At 42.0% G+C, this 24792-nt stretch overlaps 3 protein-coding genes across 4 annotated transcripts; 2 read left to right on the plus strand and 1 right to left on the minus strand.

Annotated features, from left to right (window-relative positions):
- The first annotated feature begins 1541 nt into the window (after positions 1-1541).
- cgref1 (cell growth regulator with EF-hand domain 1) lies at positions 1542-6770 on the plus strand. Of its 2 annotated transcripts, none has more exons than XM_088991332.1 (7): positions 1542-1821; positions 2560-2663; positions 2825-2899; positions 3534-3598; positions 3719-3843; positions 5450-5551; positions 5743-6770. In XM_088991332.1, the coding sequence occupies exons 2-7, from the start codon at positions 2581-2583 to the stop codon at positions 6019-6021; spliced, it is 729 nt and encodes a 242-aa protein (XP_088847458.1). In that variant the 5' UTR covers positions 1542-1821; positions 2560-2580; the 3' UTR covers positions 6022-6770. The 2 variants fall into 2 exon arrangements, with proteins under 2 accessions (XP_088847458.1, XP_088847457.1); XM_088991331.1 differs by having other exon boundaries at positions 1545-1821; positions 2573-2663.
- A 466-nt stretch (positions 6771-7236) lies between these two features.
- Positions 7237-14791, plus strand: drc8 (dynein regulatory complex subunit 8). Its single transcript, XM_088992757.1, has 7 exons — positions 7237-7266; positions 7386-7455; positions 9178-9250; positions 9491-9567; positions 9746-9788; positions 10816-10882; positions 12012-14791. Exons 1-7 carry the CDS (start codon positions 7242-7244, stop codon positions 12128-12130), a joined length of 474 nt encoding a protein of 157 aa, XP_088848883.1. The 5' UTR covers positions 7237-7241; the 3' UTR covers positions 12131-14791.
- adpgk2 (ADP-dependent glucokinase 2) lies at positions 12444-23484 on the minus strand. Its single transcript, XM_088992756.1, has 7 exons — positions 23058-23484; positions 18185-18344; positions 17722-17912; positions 17536-17632; positions 17328-17464; positions 17120-17256; positions 12444-15721 (listed from the first exon to the last, which is right to left on the minus strand). The coding sequence occupies exons 1-7, from the start codon at positions 23251-23253 to the stop codon at positions 15164-15166; spliced, it is 1476 nt and encodes a 491-aa protein (XP_088848882.1). The 5' UTR covers positions 23254-23484; the 3' UTR covers positions 12444-15163.
- Between the last annotated feature and the right edge of the window lie 1308 nt (positions 23485-24792).

Here is a 24792-nt window from a genome sequence, read left to right on the forward strand (position 1 = left end):
AATTTTTCAAATAATCACTTGGACGCCATTTCCAGGAAATCATAATGTCTAATCACTTGTAAGCTCTTATTACAACGGGTCTTCTATTCATCTACTCCCTGGGGGCGAACTGACTCTGAAAATGTTCTGGACACTAAAACACAGAATGAATAAGAATCCCATTTCGACCCAGGATGCTTAAAGTGGTTTGCGCTGTTTGTCCAATCACCTATTGATGACAACGCATCAGAAGCAACTGGGGGGGTTCAGTATCTTGCTTAAGGACACCCCGTCTATTATGAACCACAGAACTTTGTATTCTGAGTCTAACTGTCTCGTTTTCTGCCTCATTAAAACACGCATGCACACTCATGAAGCTCCAACTCAGCATCTTCAGTGGGATGCTCGTACACCATCCAGCTGTGACATAATGAGGAGTTATCACACTGTAACCACAAGTGTACAAGTGCAAGTGCAAGTTTTGTCTTTGCCGAAGTACCTGCTTTGTATTGTTGTGTTATCATGCTATACCAAAGTCCCTTTCAATATTATTTTTTTAATGTTTCTATTTGCGGTATACTGTAACTTGACACGAGGAAGAGAGCTTGGACAAATGCATAATCTATTTATTGATTCATTTTTATTTCACTGCTTTCGATAGAGAGTGTATTATAAAATATTTCAAGTTGGTTGTTGAATTAAGACCAGTTCGGTTTTTGAAAACCTTAGTTAAATAGAGTCTAAATACTGTACATTATTTGGGAATCAAACCTCTAAAGATGGAGGACACTGATTCGCTGTGGCGACCCCTTGAAGGGAAAAGCCGAAAGGAAAAAAATGGGAAATTGTTTTACTTTTTAGTCTGTCGCCCTCCAGTGGTTATTAGTAGGATGCAATGACCCTTTGAAAATTGATAAATTCTTTCGACTAAAATAATTTATACTTTACGTCCACACACACACACACACACACACACACACACACACACACACACACACACACGCACGCACGCACGCACACACACACACACGCACACACACACACACACACACACTCAAAACACAACGAGCTCATGCTGCTGTGAAATGTAAATGTCTCCACTGCGAGACTAATAAAGGCAAATCCAAATCAAATCCAACCACAGCCAAGTAGACGAATATCTAACAGAATAAACAAGATCCAAAAATCATCTTGAACGTTTAATTAAACAACCATTACGACGAATATGTTGTCAGACAAACTAAAATGAACTTTATTTAAATTGGATAAAGGTTAATCCAAACCCATTTAAGTAAAGTTCATTTTTGCTCGTCTGACAACATATTGGTCGATGCTTTGTGAAATGTTTATTAGGTCAAAAGAAGAGTTCTAAACTGAAGTAGCCCACCAAAGCTCTGTTTTGTGCGTGCTGTACGTGCGCGCGCGTGTAAGCGCGCACGCGCATGTACAATGCAGTAAATTAAAAATAAGTTCAAATGCTCAGCTCCCAAAAACTCAAACATCTATGGGCGGAACCCTGGTGTCCCACACGCAATGAAACGAAATCCAGGCTTGGTGTCGACGCCAAATGAAACTCGCTGGATCTCGCTGTGGACGTGGCCGAGACACGCAAGCTGTGCGTGTGTGTGCGCAGCCTGGATCTTCCACGTGGCCGCCGAGACACTCACTTTTCCTTTCCGTGGCTGTTGAAAGCGCGCGCCTGGCGCAGTGCAGAGCCCCCGGCGCGTTCACATACCAACTGCAGTAGGAGGCGCACACACTACTGATAATTGAACGCCTTGCCACCTCAGCAATATCTCACCTTTTACCTTCGCTGTGTGCTCATTTCATCTGCGGTGATAGGTACGTTGCTATGCGTGGGTTTACGTGTTGTGCGCGTCCTCTGGACTGCACGCTAGCTGTCAATTCATTCCAATGCACGTATATTTTACAAACATGCACAGCGTTAATCGGCGTTCACGCTTATTGTTTTATCTTGAGACACAATCGAATATTGGAACCGACTTTGAATAGTCATGGATACTCACTGGTGGTCACAACATCTATTGATCTATTGCGATCCAATACAAGAGAAGGATAACAACAAATGTGCTCTCCATGGAAAAAAGTGTAGTAACGACACACTGCTCCACCTCCATCGTGGTTTATTTTACTCCTTGTTACATTTTGGTACAGTGAATTTTGAATTGAGTGACCTTAATCAGACTTCATCCCAATCGAACACAAGTGGCTTAACATTTGAACACATGCTAGTGGAATAATGACCTCTAAATAGGTGTCCTTTATTAAGACTGGTTTGTTTCATACAGTGCTCAACGTGTATATCTGTAGTAGATGGTTTCATTTCAGATTGGTTACCTGCCAGCCAACCTCAGGGCACACATAGACGAACAACCATCATCACTCACAAGCACAACAAGGAACAATTTTGAGTGTCCCATAGCCAAAAATTTCAAAACTGCATTAAAACAGTAAAGTAATGTAACATTAAAAACTTGCTTTGTGGGGTTACTGTTTCTGAAAAAAAACACGTTGTTTCATCATTCCAATATGGCAACATCATGTCTAATTATTTATAAGCGTGTTTGTTTAGGCTTAATCATGGATCTGAACAGACTAGTCCCGTCAGTTCTGGTTCTGGCTCTGGTCCTGCACGTTCACCTATCCCAGACTGCACCTCAAAGGTAAACCCCATGTTTACTCTGGTTTCTGTGGGCATGTTTTTCAACTCTATAATGTCGGTGATGTGGATGTTTTGCATTTATTTGCATGGTGGTATCACATTACATGATGTAAATTTTCAACTGCTCTTGTGTGCATTTTCAACTTTTCAACATATCCAAAGAGAGGATACAGAAAATTATCTCCCTGATTCCAAAGTGCTGACCAATCCTTTTGGTTCAGGAGAGGAGGAACGGAGGTGATTGATACAACACAACACAACACAACACATCGCTAGTGTACAAAATGTATCAGTATTTTAGTACGTTGGGCCAAGACACTATGGACTGATCATTGTCGACTTTAGCTGCTGTGTTGTTCCAACGTTGTGTCCTACAATGATAAGATTACATGTGCAATCATGTGGGATTCGTGTTGCAACATACAATATATTCATCCAATCTTGTTTGCGAGGGAAATTGCAAGGATATTTTATTATTATGTGCTCTCCGAATGACTGGCTACCCATTGAGGGTTGATCGCACAAAATAAATTGATGGTTGTTATATTTACCACCATGTTGTTATCTATCTTAAGTCTTACGTAAGATGATTGCACATTTCTTAAAATACACATTCCTATTTGTTTTTGTCATCGTGCCGCTGTACCTAATGAAGTGTCCGGTGAAGGTCATTTATTTTTCATGGCCTGATTGGTTGCATCACATATGGGTCACACATTGTACCACATACAAAACCGTAGTGAGTGTGTTGCATAATTTATATTTCAAGCCGGTGATTTACGTGTGTAAAATGTGTGTGTGTGTGTGTGTGTGTGTGTGTGTGTGTGTGTGTGCGTGCGTGCGTGCGTGCGTGTGTGTGTCTCCCTTTCAGGTTACTGCATCGTTACATTGAATTAACAAGAAAAGATGATATTCAGATCAACTCGCGAGATCAAGGTAAATGTCAGCACAAAGTTAATGTCAATTTTCACATGGCTAAGAAAAATATACCAAGCTAGATATTTAAAATGATGAGTTTAACATCAACCTAACTGATCATTCCCATTGTTTGGTCAGAGGTGTTCTACCTTTTTCGTCTGTATGACTTCGACCGTAGTGAACACCTGGATGGCTTGGAGATGATGAAACTGTTGTCTGATTACAATTCCCAGCATGGAAGGGAGGAACAGGCCAATGACATGGTAAGAGGGGACATGAAATAATGTGTTTTTCATGTGGGGGATATCAAAATGTTTGGAAAATAACTATTTTGTTTTTGTTTTTAATGGAAAATGGCTTAACTTAACTCAAATCTCATATCGCATCGTGACCAAAGATAGAATCATGGTCGGTTATTATGTCATCTTTCATTGTAAATCTTTGTTGTGGCCTAAGAACACACGCAAAACTGGAAATAACATTTTTGTTGCCATGACTTCTACTGCTAGTACTACTCGTACTTTTTCACGGTTTACTTATCGCTTTTGTTTTGTGGTTTTGTGGAAAAAAATGCATTATGACTCAGAGAGAGAGACTGGGTTTGTACGAAAAAAGCAGCACGTCTCAGAAAGAAATCAGCAAAGCAGCACTTGTTTCGGGGCTTCCTTCATTGTCTAAACATAAAGACATTGTCCCCACTTCACGGATTTTCACCTATCGCGGGGGGTTCTGGTCCCCATTAACCCTGAGAAACGGGGGATTTCTGTATTGGCAAAACATTTGGTACGTAATCACTACCTTTTTAAGAATGGGAAAGAAGGTGGCAACTGGCGAAAATGCATCAAACGTACAGTGATACCTCAGCTTACGAACTTAATTGGTTCCCAGAAAGTGTGTGTAAGGCAAAAAGTTCGTCTGCCAAACATTTATTTCCCATAGGAAACCATTGAAAATTAGAATAATCCGTTTCCAGGTCCCTATAAAACATAATTTCCTCCTAAATAAGCCTTAAAACTATACAAATATACCTTATTTTATGTATAATAAATGTGCTATTGGATTGCAATTAAAGAAATAAACTGTACTGTATAATAATGTCCTTTGTGTTGGTCGTTGATGTAGTTGCCTCTTGATGATATCCAAGTAAAGTTGCCGTGCTTTCTCGGCGATAATACCCTCACTCACACTATCACCTGCTAGCTGCATTTCGTTAATCCAACTCAACAGAAGTTTTTCAACCTCTTCTATTGCCTGAGACCGTTGCTTAGACAACACAGAAGCACCCTTAGCCACATGTAGCAATCGTCGACTTAGCATACTGGTACTGGGATGCTAAGTCACACAAACGCACATCTCGCTTGTGTTTTTCGATGATCTCTTTCTTCTGATCAACCGTAATTTTCTTTTGTGTCCTCTTCGGCTGAACACTAGCCTGTATTGGGGTCTTTCTAGGTCCCATAATAGAAAAAGTACTCCACTCGACAACAAACCACGTCTGCACTCAAAGGGGGTGTGGAAAACTAGTCCGCCAGCCACCGTGGCGCTGTTCGATTTTGTTCCTCCGTCGAAAACCAGTTTGTATGCCATGATTAGATTCTCGCGAATTTAATGTTCGTAAAGCGAAAAGTTTGCAAGTTAAAGCGTCCGTAAGCTGAGGTATCACTGTATTTCAAAAGTATTTGCCAACCACCAAAAGAAGGTAAAAATTATTCAGGAGCAGGAATTTAGGGTGTCAGTCCAAATTCTGATTTCAATAGAAGTCGTTCCTGAGTGTAAGCCACAGGACCAACCAAACTATGAAGCCAAACTTCTAGTCTGAAAAATACATTGAGTGCGTAATATATCGATTATTGATATGTTTGTGTCCAGGTGGTGTCCCTGGTGGATTTCCTTCTTCAGAGTCACGATGTGAACCGGGACGGTCTCTTGACCCCCTCAGAGCTGCTCTTTCTTCCATTAGATCACACAGAGGTAGAGCACAATACTGTACACTCAAATTGGTTGCTAATACACGTTTTGTGCGGATAAAGGCATTAGAAAATGCATATACCGTCTTGTTTTATACTTTTTTTCATGAATACAACATTATGTAACATCAAATGACATACAATAATCTTATTTGACCATTGTAATGAGTGACGCTCTACCTTTGACCCATAAAGGACAATCCGATCGAGGATCAGCAATCAGATGATCAGAATGCGATTCAAGGCGAGGGGATGCCAGACATGGATACCCAGCAGGAGATGGTGCAAGCAGCTAAAGAACAAGAGGACCACAGGGAACATGTTCAGGTTCATCAAGAGGAGGCGCAACACGAGGTTAGAGCAGAACCAGAACAAGAGACTATGCAACACGAAGATGAACACAGAGGACAGCAAGTGCCGGAAGACTTTGCAGCAGAGGAAGTCCCTGTACATCAGGGCCAACCGGAAATATGAACACAAAAGCACTACAGAAGACGAATGGAATACAGTATAGAGTGGTTATGTGGTTATGTATTGGTATCTGCTGTCTGAGACCACTTCTTTGCCATATTTATGAAACAGGAGCAGAAGGAAATCTTCAAATATTCATGCAATCTTTTATTCAACTACAGGTAACATTTCAGGCATTTTTTAAAAAAAACAAACAATTTTTAGTGAAATGAGTCTATGCACTTTTGACACCACTAGACATGATTTCCAAGATTTTGTTCTTTCTGTGGATGGACATTGTTTACATGTCGTGAACCTAATAGGTGTGTGCATCGTGTAATGAAATCAACCATGTCTTCCTATGTGACTTGTTTTAAACAATACTGGCGTAATTGGGAATTCTTTCTTGTTATTCCAAACCTATTTAAAAAGGCAGAATTTGGAGAATTTTCGCATGCCTGATGGATGGCATAAAAATGTTCACTTCATTAATTGCAACTTCCTGTTTTAAAATAGTCATGGGAACATCAACATTTGAGCACCCATTCCGATTGTGTACTGTATCTGTATTTTAGTGTTTGTTATGAATGCTTTTATGGATTTCTGTAAATTTTGTCCCTTCACCTCTTTTCTGAATCAGTTATACAAACCCCACCAGACATGATCTTTTTCTTCAGCGTTTCACTCTTATTATTTTCAGTCTTAACATTGACTGAATATGAGTTCAATTTTCAGTTCCCCTCCCCCCCCAAAAAAAATCACTCCCTGCCGAAGACCTGTGTTGTAAGTTTTTTTTTCACAACTTTGTTAAAATTTTGATATGAACGTGTACAAATATGTGCAGACATTTTGTATGTATCCAAATGCGTACATATCAATATTATGGTCTTATTGTTTTCAATAAGAAATAAAAACAAGCTACTGAAGGAGTAAAGTGTACTAGACAATATCCATAATGAATATATGATAAATTAATAAGGTATTGTAGCTGAGAAAATGGTGGAATTTGACTGTCGCGTTTTCATGACGTACACCCTGAACTAACAGTGAGGATCAGGCTGGGTAATTGAAAATGAATTTTATTATTATTATAATCTAAGTTCTTATTATTTTCATGACAGTCCAAACAGTTACTGTTGTTGTATTTTTGTCAATGTCTGTTGTATTTGCTTGGAAGTCCCTTTTAAGGAAGTACCGCGTACGTAGCGAATATTGGGTACCATGGCGACATCTAAACAACCAACATGGCGGTCAACGCGCAAAGTGCAGGTTTGTTTAGTTAAATTACGAGCGTCAACCGCCGTCAAAATGAAGTCCGACCAAATAAATTAAAGCAGAAAGAGCAAACTAGTGCAAATGTGAAAACAAAGACATTTTTTTCCGCCCAGAGGTTGAAAAAAGGATTCGAGCAGCTTTCGAAGCTTTTGACTACCAATCAAACAGCACAGTCGATGTCCGGTAAGGTCCTTTTCAGGTGCAGATAATAAAAACAATAATAACCCTATACAATAGTTATTTTTAAAAGGTTTTACTTTTCCTATTCGTCCTTAAGTACAAGCTACCAGCTATTTTTGCATAAATAATTCAATGACACATAAGGTGAGCTATACACTGACAATACCGTGTTTGACATCATGTCAGTTCGTACCTCATGGAAAAAAAACAGGTTTTTTTTTCTCCGGGGAATAACAGAGGGGTTAAAATAATTTGCTAATCAATCTATATCTATAAATATATCTATGAATCTACGTCTGTGTAAGCTCTCAGTCGTACAGGAGTGGTCCATCGATGAGAAGGTTTCTTCAGCCGTCATCTGTACAAAAGTGAAGGTTTCGGACGTTTCGCGTCCTATCCAAGAGGCTTCGTCAGCGAACTAAAGTCTGACTGGTCGTATCGGCCCCATTTATATATCCCTAATGTCCAGACCTGGTGGCGCCGGACACAGCTATGATACATATATATATTGTAAAGTAATTATAAAAGAGGACAGAGCGCTAAAAACAGAAGTCTTTAGGAAGGTTACGCACACTGACCAATACTTACTTTTTGACTCTAACCACCCTTTACAACATAAACTAGGAGTTATCAGAACCCTCCAGCATAGGGCTAAACTAATACCAACTAGCACTGAAGGTAGAGAAAAGGAGTCAAAACATATCAGGAGAGCACTCACTAACTGTGGGTACCCTCAGTGGTCATTCAACAAATGTCAGAAAGAAAGAATAGCGAACGAAACCAATAATTCTCAAGATTCTAAAAGGAGAGGAGTAGCAGTACCGTACATTGCAGGAGTTTCTGAAAAATTACAAAGAGTCCTTTGGCAACATAAAATTCCTACTTATATCAAACCGATAAACACGTTAAGGCAAAAATTAGTGCATCCAAAAGATAGGCTACCAAATGAAAAACAAAGTAATGTAGTTTATTCCATACATTGTAAGAATGAAAATTGTAAAGAGCAGTACATTGGGGAGACTCAACAAATTCTCAAAAAAAGACTTTATCAACATCGCAGGGATAATACTAGTGGGCCTCAATCGGCAGTACATTTGCACCTAAAAGCTAGCAACCACTCATTTGACGACAATGAGGTTAAAATCTTAGCGAAAGAACATAGATGGTTTGAAAGGGGGGTAAAAGAGGCGATTCTTATAAAACAACAAAATCCTTCATTAAACCGGTCTGGTGGTGTGAGGTTCAATTTGGATCGTTCATACAATAGCCTGCTCAGGCAAAACAGGTTAGGCAACTTTCGCAATGCTGATGAGGGTCGTTATGCTGATGAGGTGATACCGGGGGGAGTGGGGGTAATAGGCCAATCGTTAGTCAGGAATGTAGGAACAATCAGTGGGGCCACAGGGGGGGGTCCCGCGCCCCCCCCCCCAACCTGAGAGTAGGGACCTATCATAGCTGTGTCCGGCGCCACCAGGTCTGGACATTAGGGATATATAAATGGGGCCGATACGACCAGTCAGACTTTAGTTCGCTGACGAAGCCTCTTGGATAGGAGGCGAAACGTCCGAAACCTTCACTTTTGTACAGATGACGGCTGAAGAAACCTTCTCATCTATGAATCTAGAATATCAAATAAAACCCTCTTAGCCCGGGTGATGAGCGATGCATCTTATTAACTGAAAACTGTATAGAAAATGCATAACCAGGTGATGTGTTTTTCCCCAGCGAAATTGGCACTATCATCTATTCACTGGGTCGCTTCCCCAGTCAGGCAGACCTGCACAACTTCATTGCTGAGGTCAGACCATTTTTTTTTTAATCTATATTGAACTCTTACATATCATCTTGAGGACTGTAACCTGGTGCCATAGTTAACAGCAAATGGAGTCTCTGGTGAATGGCACAGTAACATTGCGGATGTAAAGGTCAATCAGGAACGAGATGCTGCATCACATCTTGAGGCCCCAATATGCGGCTTATCCCTGGATGGTACTCTTTCCTGTTGAGTAACTTAAATGTGTGGTGTTTGCCACTCCAGGTGGAAGAGGACCAAACGGGATACATCCACCTGGACCGCTTCCTCCCCGCCATGACTAAAGTTCTGATGGAACACAAGTAGGATGTCTCTGAATATTTGCGAGTATGTTATTGATCAAAGCACGACAACAGCTACTATAGATATCCATAATTGAACCTTGCAATCCAAGCGTCATGATAAGTTTTGGGCTGCTTAGTTCCTCATGGGAATACTCACATTGTTTGAACTGCATAACTGTGTGTGCTCGTGTTGAAGGTTCCCTCCCATTTCTGAAGATGTTTTGCTTCAGGCATTTGAGGTAAGCGTGCCCACGTCACATTCAATATTTGCTTGTCTTGCGGAAAATAGTCAAACCAGTCGAACTTGCCACGGTTCACTTAAAATAGTAGTTTGAAACCAACGCCACACACATTTGACTGCACCGCCTTGTCATCTGCACAAGTGCATTAGCTGCAAATGGGATTGCATCAAATGAAAAGGAAAGTATCCTATATTGGGTAATTTGCATTTTTACTCAGTACAAAGTGAGACAACTGAAAACCTCAAAACTGAAATCCTGAAAATATGCAAATGTGCCAATTCGAAGGCAGGGGAAGGTCATAGGTTATATGTTAATGAGGGCTGTCAATGATTACTGTGAATGGTGCACTGTTACTGCCGTTAATTATTTGCAAGTAGATGTTTGTTTGGGACGAAAACATCCAAGAGACAGTTGTGAACTGTATTTCCTTAAAACCTTCTGAAATTGAATAATTTAGCCCCATATAATGAAGAATGACATTTAATTTTTGTTATTTCATGTATTTACTTTATTGTCGTTTAATTACTGGTATATAGGATGTATAATAAAGAGTAATATGGTAAACTTTAATTGCATATACAATAATCATTTTTAGGCGATTGTTTGGGAGATTATTATAATTTCACTCAACTAAACCTTATTTATACTGTGAAAAAAAACAACCAATGCTCTAACAAAGTGCTATCTATCTCAAGGATCAACCATAAAACATGAAACAATTATCTCCAAGTCTTAATTAAACAAGTAAATTATGTTGTCAACTTACAGGTTTGGTGGAAAGTTTAAAAACAAACTCCTGCCACACCTCCTCTGTCGTTGTATGTTGCTGCTTGCTATTTTATTTTGTTGGTGGTTTGGTTACATGTGTAAACAACAACTGCTACACTGTACTGTACATGAATGGTGGATGACTACGTACAATATAATTTTTACAAGAGGCCCAAGTCCATAACTAATGTAGCTTGAGAGTACTTTTTTTGTTAAAGTCACATGCAAAGGTCCAATTAATTATTCTTGTGTTGAGGTTCTAGACGTCGAAAAGAAGGGCTTCTTGGACCCAGATGATCTGTCACAGTACATGATGGAGGAAGGTAAGTAGCGTTAAAGGACAACCGACGTCTCCGGACAAGTTGTGTCCATAATTTGTAAAATTGCTTGAAATGACTTCTACTGAGCATATTTTACAAAGATTCCACCGCATATAGCTATATTTTACGTTTTAAGACTCGCACTGAATATTCCGGAAGTCTTGTTTTTGAGTTGGTGACGTGTCCTTACCCTACGTCACTGAAGGAACGCCCCTGACCGAAAAAAGACACATTGTAGCAGTCCTTCCATCACGTCAATATATTTTGCTGTACTTGTTTGGTCTGAAAATCTCATGTTGCACCAAAAAGCCGCCAGAAGAGGGCGACCAAGCTGCATGGAAGGAATTTATCAGCCTGTGGAAATGGGCTGATTAATGCATTTTGCGGTACTTTGTTTGGTCTGAAAACTTCGTGTTGATGGCGTCAAAGAAGGAAAACACAAATAACGCAATGGTGAATCATTGTATGTTGCACCTTAGCTTGATGGCGGCGCGTGAACTCGCAGCGGCTCCCCTCTCCCGGCAAATTGGCGTTTTCATGTTTATTATGTTTGTTAAAGTAATTATAAGTGCCTTGCATGCTGGGTCCGAGAGGACAGTAATTTCATCTGTGCTGTATGTCATGCATATTAGCATATTTGACAATCAAGCTGACTTTGACTTAGATATTCCGTGACAAAAATTCCAAGCTGATTAAAAAACCTATTTCCAACGGAGCTGTGCCACCATCTTCTGCATTTTCTGTGACACTACACATCAGTCTTTATCCGTCAAAATGACCCTGAACACCTTCTTTAATCGATTGCAAACATTTATACTTTACTCTTCAGAACTATTTGAATGATATTCATAACTGGATGTGTAACAAGAAAGCATATTCTCCGAATCTGAAGCCATTGTTTTGATTCTCCAGCAAGGCAAGACGTCTTGGCGTGACGTCACGAACTGGGGGCGGGACTTTCTGAAAATGCCCAATTCGCAGCTCAATTTTTTTGCAGATTTTGGACACTTTAAGTCATTTTTATTGGTGTTTTGCATCAGTTAGGAAACAAAAAAAGTGATGTCGGTTGTCCTTTAAGTCATAACTTGCAGCAATTGTACACAATCTGGGACATAACTTGTGTCAATGTTAGGTGAAGCCTTCACTCAGGAGGAGATGGATGAGATGCTGACAGCCCTCACAGACCATGAAACCAACTTGATTTACAGCAAAGACTTACTTAACCATCTCATCCTGGATCCTGAAGTGTAAACTACAGCACGATAGACATAATTTGTATCACATGTACATTCCGGATTTACAGCTGTTTGTAACATGTATCATATTCCTTAACCTGCATGCATTATCTGTACTGTGAAAGTTGTGCGGCAAATCATTAAAGGAAATCAGGGATGTTTGGTATATGAAATGTTGATCAGACTTATGGCAAGTCAATTTAAGAAGCATGGGACTACTTTGTAACTTGAAGCCACTGAAGCGAGACATAATTGGGTTAAATATTCCCTTTTGGAAGAGAACGGAGGTGTGGTAGAAGTGGGAAAGAACTGACAACATTGTCAAAGACTAACTGCTGTGTTAGCATTTAATGACAGATTTCCCATGGAGTGAACATGCAGGATGAATTTGGGATGTTATTCTGCTTGGAAAGGGGAAAAAATTCACAGTAACATGATCCATACGCCTTGGCTTCCCATCAATATTCACACATTGAAGCACCTTTAACCCCAAAATAAAATATTTAAAAGGCTCATTTTATGACATACTTAATTTATTTCCAGCACATGTTCCCATCAACTCATAATGAAAAAAAAAAAAAAGTATAGCTTATTTTCTTGAGCTCACACCGGTTGTATTGTCACACGGATACACATGAAACCCAATGTGGATTTAAAGGAAGGTAGTAGAAGTGGAAACTGCTAAAGTAGAAAAGCTTAGTCTTAAAATAGACAATGGATGAGCAGTGAAATATTCGAGGAAGCTGTCCTCGCTGCTTCTTTGGTCCTTACGAGAACGAAAGACGCACACAATAACAGTATTGAGAAAGAACGAATGAGAGTATATCCAGCATCTGAATGTTTTGTGTATATTTTACACGGCTAGTAACATGAACAGAAATAACACCCTGAAAATACATATTTTCACATATATTGGGCTCATCTCAAGTATCAGCCAATTAATATCTTCACAACATATGGGAGAAAGAATGTAGGTAAAGCCGGACCAATCAGCTTGGCTCATTTTCACTTTAATGTATTAGAAACTCAAAACTCGGAATGAGCATTGTAATTTAGTTGGTTATGTGCAATTGTCGATGAAAAGGTTTCTTCAGCCGTCATCTGTACTGTACTGAAGAAACCATTTAATCGATGGACCACTCCTGTACGACTGAGAGCTTACACAGATTTATGTGCAATTGGTTGTCGATAATTTGCTGAAAGAAATTTGGGTCAAATGTCATGCACGACTTTGCTACAGTCGGTAGAGATGTCATTGATTCACACAACTACTGGTAGTTTGTTGTTCCAAGAATTAATGGTTAAGGCTGGCCTCGATATTAAACTCAGGTATGGAAAAGATGTTTAGAACATTCACAAACATATCCCATCTTTTTATAAACCTTTTGCATAGTCAATGAATGAAATTTTCTTACAGACTATAAAAGCCAGAATTTCCCAGTTTTCCCTTGGAGCTGTTGTACAGAAAAAAAAACCTGAAACGAGTTTGGGAAAAGAATCTTCCCACTGAGGCAGTATCAGTGCCTCAACAATATCTAATAATATTCCGCAGTTGAACACTTACTTCTCCTACCTTGTTGTAATCTTTGAGTAATACATAAGCCGCATGATTAAGAGGCTTTCCATTGCAGGTAGATGACAAGAAATGTAACGTTTCACAAGCAAATCAGATCTGGAATGGTTTGCTGCATAATGGCGGTGCAGATTGAACATAAACATTGATCCAGTACCTTAAAGGACAACCGACGTCTCCGGACAAGTTGTGTCCATAATTTGTAAAATGGCTTCAAATGACTTCTACTGAGCGTAATTTTACAAAGATTCCACCGCATATAGCTATATTTTACGTTTTAAGACTCGCGCTGAATATTCAGGAAGTCTTGTTTTTGAGTTGGTGACGAGTCCGTACGTGACGTCACTAAAGGACCGCCCTTTACCATAAAAAATATGCATTGTAGCGGTCCTTCTATCACGTCAATGTATTTTGCTGTACTTGTTTGGTCTGGGGACCTCGTGTTGCACCCAAAAACCACCAGAAGGCCAGAAGAGGGCGTCCAAGCGCTATATAAGGAATTTATCAGCCTGTGGAAACGGAGGTGGCCACAGGAGGTCGCCATTTTGTGCCTCTTTTTTTGGGTGAGAGATTTTCCCCCAACGTTGCCTCAAAATGGCACAAATAAATTATTTAATCGATTGCAAACATGTATGCTTTCCTCTTCAGAACTATTTGAATCATATTCATAACTGGATGTGTAACAAGAAAGCATATTCTCCGAATTTGAAGCCATTGTTTTGATTCTGCAGCAATGCAAGACGTCTTGGCGTGACGTCACAAACTGGGGGCGGGACTTTCTGAAAATGCCCAATTCACAGTTCAATTTTTTGCACATTTTGGACACTTTAAGTCATTTTTATTGGTGTTTTGCATTTGACTAAAAATATCATACTGCGTGTTTTTGGGTATTTTAGATGGTATAAAACCTTTTTCTGGTGTCAGTTAAAAACAAAAAAGTGACATCGGTTGTCCTTTAAGGTGATCCCAAAACCTGACGATGGGCGAGAAGCAAGGTGCACCTTAAACTGTTAGCCAGCCAATCGTACTAAGCCCAGACAAAAAAAGGCAATTCATACTCAGATTCACACCTACGGGCAAGTTAAAGAGTCCATTGAAAGCACATTTTGGGGAACGTGGAATGAGGCTGTCGAAAACCCCAAAGAGGGACAGGAAGGACTTGCATACGGAGTCCCAATTCATACCCCGACCCTAAAACTGTTAGGCTAGTTTGCAAAGCGCTAATTCACATTGCCAGCAGCTTGAAAGCCAAATAACTACAAATCAACCGTAAAAGCATATTTTTCTCATTCAAGTGGATAAAACCCGTAAAGCACACATTTGTTGAGTGGTTCCTAAAAGGTCTTCAAAACCTCTTCAATATATTCTGTTACTTAATTTCAATCATTTATCCGAGTGGTCCCAAGTTGTTAAGTCGATAGGCAGTGGAGTCACACCTCGACGATGAGAGTCACGGCAGGGTTCACCTGGGTTGCCTTAGATCTGCAATACCAAGCCAGCTGCTGAGATGTTGTCTCCCCCACCTGCCGTCTGGTACACCTCAGTGCACACCAGCACGGGCGCCACGCAGATCTCATAGTCGTCCTCCTCCCAGCAGCTGACGGGTCGGCTCTCCTGCAGAGGGATGCGCTGGCTGCCTTCTCGCCGACTGATGGCGAATGAGTCGTCCATGATGAGCCTGGCTTTGCTGGGGTCGATGTGGTCGGAGCCGCACACATGGCGGTTGGCCGTGAGCGACGCCTTGGCGGTGGCCGACATGGTGTTCTTCCACTGGGAGCCCCGGGTCACGATCATGGCCTGGAAGGCTAACGTGTGCACGTGGAGGCGGGTGAGGGGCTTGCCCCACGTTTGACCGTCGTCGCCTTGAGCGACGGCGTCTTTGTGCCGCTGGTTGACCATGCGGTAGACCTCCCTCATTTGGTCCAGGACGGTCGCGACGCGAGGGTTGGGGTCCGATAGGACTGTGATGGTGGAACCTTTAAGGAGGCTCAGCAGGTTGGGAAGCTCCTGTTCGTTCATTCCGAGAGAGTCCGCCTGGGTGAGTAGAAACGCGAACACTTGAGCCAACCCCTTTAGAGCTTGACACTCTGACCAATTTTACCCTGCAGATATGACCATTGCCGCTTTTCATGAGACTTTTATTTTAAAGACTTTATTTTAGCCTTAATCCTAAAACTGCAATGTCACTCAAAAGAGAGCAAAGCCCCACCAAGACCGAATTGTCAACAGAGGTGGAAAAAAGAAGTCTCTAAGTGGCATGTTTGTTCATGCATGATGATTAACAAACATTACTAAGTTTATCTTTGAGGAGTCGAGTGACGGTAAAACTGCAGAATACAGGATTAACTCATTCACGAATTTATTTAGGAGTTGAAAATATGACGTAGAGCGCCATACCTGAATTTGTTTGGTTTTGTTTTTTCTTGTTTGGGTGCTGATAAAGCGCTGGCCATGGCCTCTGGCAAGGTTTCTTCTTTTCCACAAGGGGGCAGCATTTCCCTCCTGTGCCAGGGTTTTCGTCATTGTCACTTGAATTCCAGGTCCCACAGAATATTGACTTTTTAGGACTACGTAAACATTCAATACAGCATTGGAAACCTTGGACCCTCTTATTTCATCAGAAAGAAAGTTATTTCCTAAATCATGTGGGTCTGCAGTTATATGAGCTTGAAATGAGGGCGGCTATCCAAAATACAATGCAATACAGTACATACATATTGGTTTACATTGCGCTTTAACAATAGCTGAAGCTGGAACAACGTACAAAGTGCTAACATGGAAAAAGGGAAATGCTGCCACTTGCGGAAAAGAAGAAACATTGCCAGAGGCCATGACCAGCGCTTTATTGGCACCCAAGCATGAGAAGAAAGACAAACAAACAAACAAAACCCACACAAATTCGGTAATGGCGCTCTACGACATATTTTCAATTCCTGAATAAATTTGTGAATCGCAATGAATGAATTAACGGCAAAAAACGAGGGATTACTGTACAAACCAATATGTATTGCATTGTATTTTGTACAGTCACCCTCATTTCAAGCTCAGATAACTGCAGACACATAATTTATGAATTAACGCTTTTCTTCTGATGAAAGAAGAGAGTCTAAGGTTACTTACGCTGCATTGAATGTGTATGTAGTCCTAAAACTCAATATTCCGTGGGTCTTGCAATTTGAGTGAAAATGACAAAAACCCTGGCACTGGACTGGACACATTTTTGCACATCATCTGGCAGTGAATGAGTTAATGTAACGGAACACAGAGCATTACGCTTTCGACTGCACCAGAAGGAGAAATTGGTCAGGTGTCCTTGATATCCACCGGATGTTTCATTCAGACTTCAGACCTATTGAGAAAGCTTTGCGCTCTATGGACTGCCATTTTTAGAAACTATGACTAAAGCACAATGGAATGTTTACTGGTACGTACTTGAGGGATGACATAATGAAGCAGGTCTTCCATGATGCTCTCTTCAACATAACTGGCCATTTCAAAATGGACACCGAGTGTGGGTGAGGAGGTGGCCAGCACTTCGGCCAGGCGGGAGAGCAGAGCGGCACGCTCACCTTAGATAAAAGAGTCGCTACAATTCAAAGAAGTCGCACTTTCGAGTCAACAAAACGTCATTTCATCTTACCTGACTGGAATGGAAAGTTGTCCATCATTTGTAAACCGCCCACGACCAGAAGGTCTGGATGAAAATCTTTGAGCTTCTTGGCAAACTCCTCCATGGATGCCAGGTATGGGTTATGGTCATCACTGTGGACAATGTACCTAAAAAATGTACCAAACAAAGGTCAACTTCACACGCCAACAATCAATTCTGACTATTAGCTAAGACAAACCTGTTGGCTCGTCGGGAGCAATATTGGCCCCATTTTGCGCCAGATGGATACTCCAGGATGAGATGAATGTCTGGTTCTTCAACAATGTTACCTGCAACTGGAGATACAGAGAACATCGATTCTGGGCGCTAACGTGACAATAAAAGCAACATAAACAGTGGTGTTATGTTGTTTTCACATCAGTACCAGTGATGTGCTGTGATAGAACATCAGTAAAGTCCGGACTAAAGCTGCCCCCGAGCAACACGTCACATCCTTCGGTGGCCATGCGGCCGGCCATGACAGGGGCGTTGCCTCCCACCGACCATCTGTTTCCAGGTAGGTCACGGGAAGCTTCTACCAGCTCGCTGAAGAGTGTCTCATTCAGCACAAAGCGCCTGCAGGGCATACGAATCACAACATGATAAAATGACGAAGCTGTCCAAGTTGTACTCAGTGGGTGGGGTAAACTATTTCTGACTTATTGTCCATGTGCAAAATATTCATGGGCTCTCATGCCGCATTAAGTTTCAGGCTACCAGAGCCACTGCGAACAATATATGAATGCAACCTTGGCTAATGCTTCAATCCTATGACAGTCCTACGTTTACCATATTTTCATCACAGTTTCACACAAATATATTTTCAACAATACTTATACACTACTTACTCTGCCGCGGCACCCGGAATAAAGAAGTATGTGAAGCTCTGAGAAAGTTGCTCAGCATTTTCAATGTAGTCATGATGGAGGGGATGATCGGCGGGGGCAAGGCCAATTTTATTTAGAAGAGACACACCATCGACGAGGAAGTCCACACAGCCTCCAAAACCTTCAAGATGAGCGGTAGATGGATAAATGGGTGACGTTTGTAAAGCATGACAGCAATGTTTATGATTAGGCACGTACAATACAGTATCTCATTCTGGTCAACTGGAGCAAGGACGCGGCAATACGAGCAGACACATGCTATGTATATGATGTCCCAAGCATACAATCTTCACTTGACCATCATAAAGACATGCATGATGTAAGCAGGAATGGGAAGCCTTGCTAATCCATACTTGCCATGGGGGAGTGGAAAAAAATATTTCAGTGGTGTGGCCAAGGTGACATAACATTTCATTGAATGGTGTCTGTGTCTGTTTGTATGTGTCTTTCTTTGTCATACCATTTGTAGTCAGTTTCTTGAAATGAATACAATTTAGATTGGTCCGTGTACAACTGTACATGTATTCTTTGAACAATCAGTATACTGTAGCCGTTGAGGAAGGAGCACACACGACTGAATGTAGACACGTGTTTCTTCCAACGGCTAACAAGTGGATCTCGTTCCAACATAGAAAATGCAGTGAAATATACCTAACATAAATACGCCCCCTCTTGTGCACCTGTTGGGTGAGATGTCTGGTCCTCGTGCCCGCCATACAACCCCCCCAGAACATCCAGAAGGAAAGTCAAGGTGAAAACTTTGCTTGGGGCTTGACCAGCCTGCCACAACGACTACGCAGTCCTACATTGGGTGGTCCAGGTGAAGTTATTCGGGCAGGGGGCAGGTGACCTGGGTGAGACCTGAGTGGGGGAAAGACACTCAACCCTTGCATGTTGCAGTGAGGCTGGAGGGTGTCCACGATGTGGGACCTGGGCCAGCAAAATGTCCTCGCCCGCAATTAAATAAGCCGGTTTGAGCCTGTCTTCCTCCCTTCGCCCACCCATATCGAGCACAAAACTCTTTTCACCGTGTTCGAGCACTCTAAACGGGCCATCGTACGGCGGCTGGAGGGGAGAGCGGTGGGCATCGTGACGCACGAAGACAAACCGAGCTGACCTAAGAGCAGATGGAACAAATACTTTGGGCACACAATGGTGCTGGAGTCAGGGGCTCTCCTGGCAACAAGGGGAAAGAAGGTGCACCCGAAGCTTCAGGCAGAAATTCACCAGGGACGCGGAGCGGCTGACCGAGCACTAACTCGGCCGGAGCGGCGTTAAGGTCTTCTTTTGGGGCCGAACATAACCCGAGCAGGACCCACGGAAGCAGGTTGACCCAGTTACCCTCTGAAAGCGCGGCTTTAAGTGACCGGTGGAAACGTTCACACATCCCGTTAGCCTGCGGGTGGTAGGCCATGGTGCGCTGTACCTGCACAGCCACGGACTGCGCCATGGCCGACCAGAGCTCGGACAAAAACTGGGGGGCCCTGTCCGAAGTGATGTCGGATGGTGTGCCAAAACACGCGACTCAGGACGATAGAAACGTGTGGGCTATATCTGCCGAGGTCGTGGAGGACAGGGGGACTGCTTCCAGCCACCTAGTGGTCCGATCGACCATAGTGAGGAAATGCGTGCCACCATGTGAAGGAGGGAGGGCCCCGACCAAATCCACATGGACGTGGTCAAATCTCCTGGCCAGAATCGGAAAAGTTTCCAGGTTCGCCCGGGTGTGTCTGTGGACTTTGGCGCGCTGACATGCCACGCATGCAGCTGCCCATTTCCTGACGTCCTTTCATAACCCGGGCCAGAAAAACTTGGCCCCAAGTAGTTTGACTGATGCCCGAACGCCAGGGTGTGAGAGGGAATGAATACAATAAAACATTCGTTGGCGCCACTCCTGCGGAACCACGGGACGAGTGCGACCCGTAGACACATCACAGAGGAGAGCGGGACCACCTTCACACTGTGCCACCTGTCAAGCTTCAGGGCCGTGCTTGTCACCTTGAGTTTGTGGATGTCCGGATCCTCAGATTGGGCGGTGGCCATCTCTGAAAAATCCACCCCGAGCTGGACTGGACGTACGATCGCACGTGACAAGCAATCGGCCACAGAGTTACATTTGTTGGCCACATGGCGAATGTCTGTTGTGAATTCTGAAATGGCCGCTAAATGCCGTTGCTGTAGGGCCGACCACAGTTCAGTCACCTTGGACATGGCGAATGTGAGTGGTTTGTGATCCATATATGCGGTGAAACGGCACCCCTCGAGGAGGAAACAAAAATGGCGCTTTGCAAGATAGAGTGCTAACAATGCTCTCTCGAAAACACTATACTTGCGTTCGTTATCTTGCAGCTTCCGACTGAAAAATGCAAGGGGCTGCCTTTCGACAAGCTGCTCGACCACCGCCCCTACGGCAACATCAGACGCATCGGTAGTCAAAGCTACTTGTGCGGTTGAGATCGGGTGGACCAGAAGAGTTGCACTCGCGAGAGCGTCCTTGGCTTGTTGAAAGGACTGTGCTCGTCGCGACAAGCGCGGGCAAAAACTGGCGGGCCAACCGTGGGAATGAAAAGCTCTACCCCGTGTTTCGTATCAGAATTGGAAAAGGCGGGAGTGATTAATGACGGAAAATCGGTCAGCAGAAGTTCGTAAACGTTACCTGACGTTAAATAATTTGCGTGTGTTAATACTCCGAGCCTTCCAGCCTCACACGGGAAAGTCGCAAACTATATGCCGTCAATCAAACGACGGTTAGCAATGTCAAGTAGTCCGTGAGCACATAAAAAATCTGTGCCGCTTATCGGACCTGTGTTCGAGGCAACGATAAAGTTCCACTTGAATTCCCGTCCGTGGAAGCACAAAGTCGGCGATGGGTGAGCCGTTAGCTGCGCACAGGGGAGGCCTGCATCCACCTGTCGTCTTGTCCGCGGCGGTGGGCGTCAGCAGGCTGACTTGTGATCCGCTGTCCACAAGAAAACCTCTACCTGACGAGGAGTCCGTTATGAAAGGCAGCTCGCTTCCGTTGCCAGAAGAAATAATAGCAAAATATGAAGGAGGTGTGCGAGTGTCTGATCTGGCTAGGGAATACAGCATGGCGAAATCTACGATCAGAACTCCACCACCCCGATAAAGCTGCAGCCACCAGTCATCAATGACTTTAACGACACTGTCATGAACCACTTCCGAAAAGTGTTAAAAAGAAGGCAGAAGCAAGTGTCATTGGATAGATATTTTAAGAGAAAAGAACATCCTGTAGCCGAGTCATCCGTAGCAAAGAGATTTGAATGTGTGAGCACCCCTCAGACAGAAGAGCTCCCCAAAGTTTTTATGGAAGGGGAGTCTTCTTCCAAACAATACATTTCCTTCCTCCGTCCACCTGCGCCTTCTGCTGACCACCACAAAGGTAAAAAAAATCATATTCATAATTCTTTTCTTTACAAACGTACGATTAGCCTTACATTTATGTTTATGTTATTTGTGTCCTTGCCATTTTGCTTAACATTTTCTAAGATATATTACATTGCTTTTTATGTGTTGGTCAGCATTTTAATGTGCAATTTCATGCATAAAATAATGTATAAAATACTGTACTAAAAAGGTAAACATTCAGGGTGTTGGAACGGATTAAAACGATTTACATTATTTGTAATGGGAAAAATTATTTCGGTGTTCAAACAAATCGCTTTTCGAACAGGGTTCTGGAACGGATTATATCGAGAACCGATATATATATATATATATATATATATATATATATATATATATATATATATATATATATATATATATATATATATATATATATATATATATAATGTGTCCGTGTGATAGGGGATCTAAGAATATTTAGTTAATGTGAAAATGACACGCAAACAAAAACATATATTTTTTACTCCTCGATATGGGGGTGACCTCAAGGGAGGAGCTTCAGTTGCTCCTCCCTTGAGGTCGCCCTTGAGACAAGATGCAAATCTGTCCATGTGGCTGTCGGATGGCAAATGTTGGAAAGGCAGGATAAGAAAATTCAACAGTTTCTTTATAGACACCGGAAGACAACAAATGTCTGAATTTCAAAGTTTCCTGACCCTGGGATTTAAAAAAAACAACCAGAAGGACATTCCTGCATCAATTGTGCACATTTCAGCACCTCCTTGTAAACGTTAAGTAATTAATGCCCATGCAACTAACAAATCCACGACCAAGAGGCGTCTGATGGAAAAAAACTGCCCCAGCTTGTTGAGATCTTCAGCGCTTTCGCGATGCATTTGGGAGAATAAAGAGTCGAGAAGGTCCTCTTGTTTAGATCATACAAGTAGGATATTTATTTGCCGAAGCACAGACAGCAACCGCTGCGTTCACCGTCGTACGAGAAGTAAAAACATATACACGAACTAGCTTTTATCGCTGTCAAGTCACGTGATGTCGCGTCGTGGCTGGGTTGCCAGATCAGTTCAGTATTACAGCATTACATAAAATGAGGATACAAAGTAACTTTCTCAACACAGCTGACTAGAAAAGCAGCTGGTTCTTTCGGCTATATAGTTAATATTCTCGTTTTGTGTTTTCATGACTACTTGACAGGCGGCATTTAACGGTGGCCTTGGCCAATTTTTTTTTGTGACATTCAAGATTATGCCAAATTGCTGAAGGAGAGAGAACTCGCCAGACAACCCGAAGAATGACACATGACAGCACAAAAAAAACGACCGTTTGACTTTTTTAATCGAAAGAAATATATATAATATCAGAAACTGAATCTAGAGTCACGGCATTTTACAGTAGCAAAGTGTCACGAAACAACGTTAATGTAATCAAAGTATTAAGTGATAAACCTTACCAATAGCCACCTTTGGGCGAGCAACATGATTCATTCCAACTTTGCTCTCGGCACGAAGCAGCGAGGACAACACGGTGTCGAGCCGGTCGTTCAGTACCTCATTGTCCGGTGTCCGAAACCACAGGGCCAGAATAACAACAAACAATGAGATTGCAGAGCCATATTTCATCCACGGAGTTCTGCCAGCACTCTCCATCGTTAATTTACTAGCTCGGCAGTTGACGCAGTAGGAACAAGCAAACTCCTACTGAGTGCCGAATGGTGTTTCATTTTAACGCATGATGTCCTGGACGTGCAAACAATGTCACGTTTGTGAATCATACGCGCAGTGTGTATTATTAATTCTAACATAATGTCAATGAAATCCCAATGCCTTCTCTTGTGAAATCTTTACTTCGATTGGATTGATTTGTTTCGGAAAAGACTGACGAACATAGACGTGGTTAGAAAAGAGAGTACGGTAAAACGAGCATACCCTTATCGTCCTCATAAGGGGCGTGTTTATACTGACAAGAAGGCGGAAGTAGAAGAAGATTACTTAAAGCGCCCATGTTTCTATAATCTATATCTATATAATATATTTACGGATTCAAATAAAGTGGTTCATTTCACGAGCTGGGTTTAACAAAATTCATGAAAACATTGAGGCTTTGAGGGATTATTTGGAGCCACGGCAGTACAGTACTGTACATTCCAAGTCAATTCAAAAGGTACACATGCATTTAAAGATTGTAATTAAAAAATCTGGAAAAAAATAGATGCTACTCCGGTGCAGAAATGTAACTATAATACTTGTCGTACACTGTAACACACAGCTTTGCAGACGAGTTTTACACAAAGCACAGTTGTCATAAATAATGAATGACTGTTAAAAGGTTGGAGGTGCTCTTGCTCTGACTATTCTCCACACACATTTTTAGCATTAATTTGTTCTTTAGTTTTAGAAATCTTAGTTTGAAATGAGAGTGCACTTCTAAACCAGGTCAGCAGCACGAATTACTTTGGTTTGAAATACGTCTGTGTAAGCTCTCAGTCGTACAGGAGTGGTCCATCGATGAAAAGGTTTCTTCAGCCGTCATCTGTACTTCTTTGAAGGTGAAGGTGTTGAAGGTGTTTTTCATTTTTCAATGAAAAATGAATGAATGATAATGAAAATAAATGAAAAACAAATTAATGTAATTTATTCAATACATTGTAAAAATGCAAATTGTAAAGAGCAATACATAGGGGAGACTAAACAAATTCTCAAAAAAAAAAGACTACCAACATCGCAGGGATAATACTAGTGGGCCTCAATCGGCAGTACATATGCACCTAAAAGCTAGCAACCACTCATTTGACGACAATGAGGTTAAAATATTAGCGAAAGAAGATAGATGGTTTGAAAGGGGAATAAAAGAAGCTATTTTCATAAAACAGCAAAATCCTTCCCTTAACCGTAATGGTGGGGTGAGGCAACATAGGATTTGTCATGCTGATGAGGTGATACCAGGGCCAATTGGGCAATCAGGCCAGTCGTGAGTCAGAACAATAGAAGCTATCAGTGGAGCTGCAGGGATTAGTCCTCTGCTCCCCCCAACCTGAGAGCAGGGACCTATCATAGCAGTGTCCGGCACCGCCATGTCTGGACAGTAGGGATATATATATATATAGGGCCTATACGACCAGTAAGACTTCAGTTCACTGAAGAAGCATCTTGGATAAGAAGCGAAACGTCCGACACCTTCAAAGAAGT

The sequence above is a fragment of the Hippocampus bargibanti genome, linkage group LG03 (assembly GCF_051943395.1).
Source record: "Hippocampus bargibanti isolate YZ-2025 linkage group LG03, ASM5194339v1, whole genome shotgun sequence".
NCBI classification, from domain to species: domain Eukaryota; kingdom Metazoa; phylum Chordata; class Actinopteri; order Syngnathiformes; family Syngnathidae; genus Hippocampus; species Hippocampus bargibanti.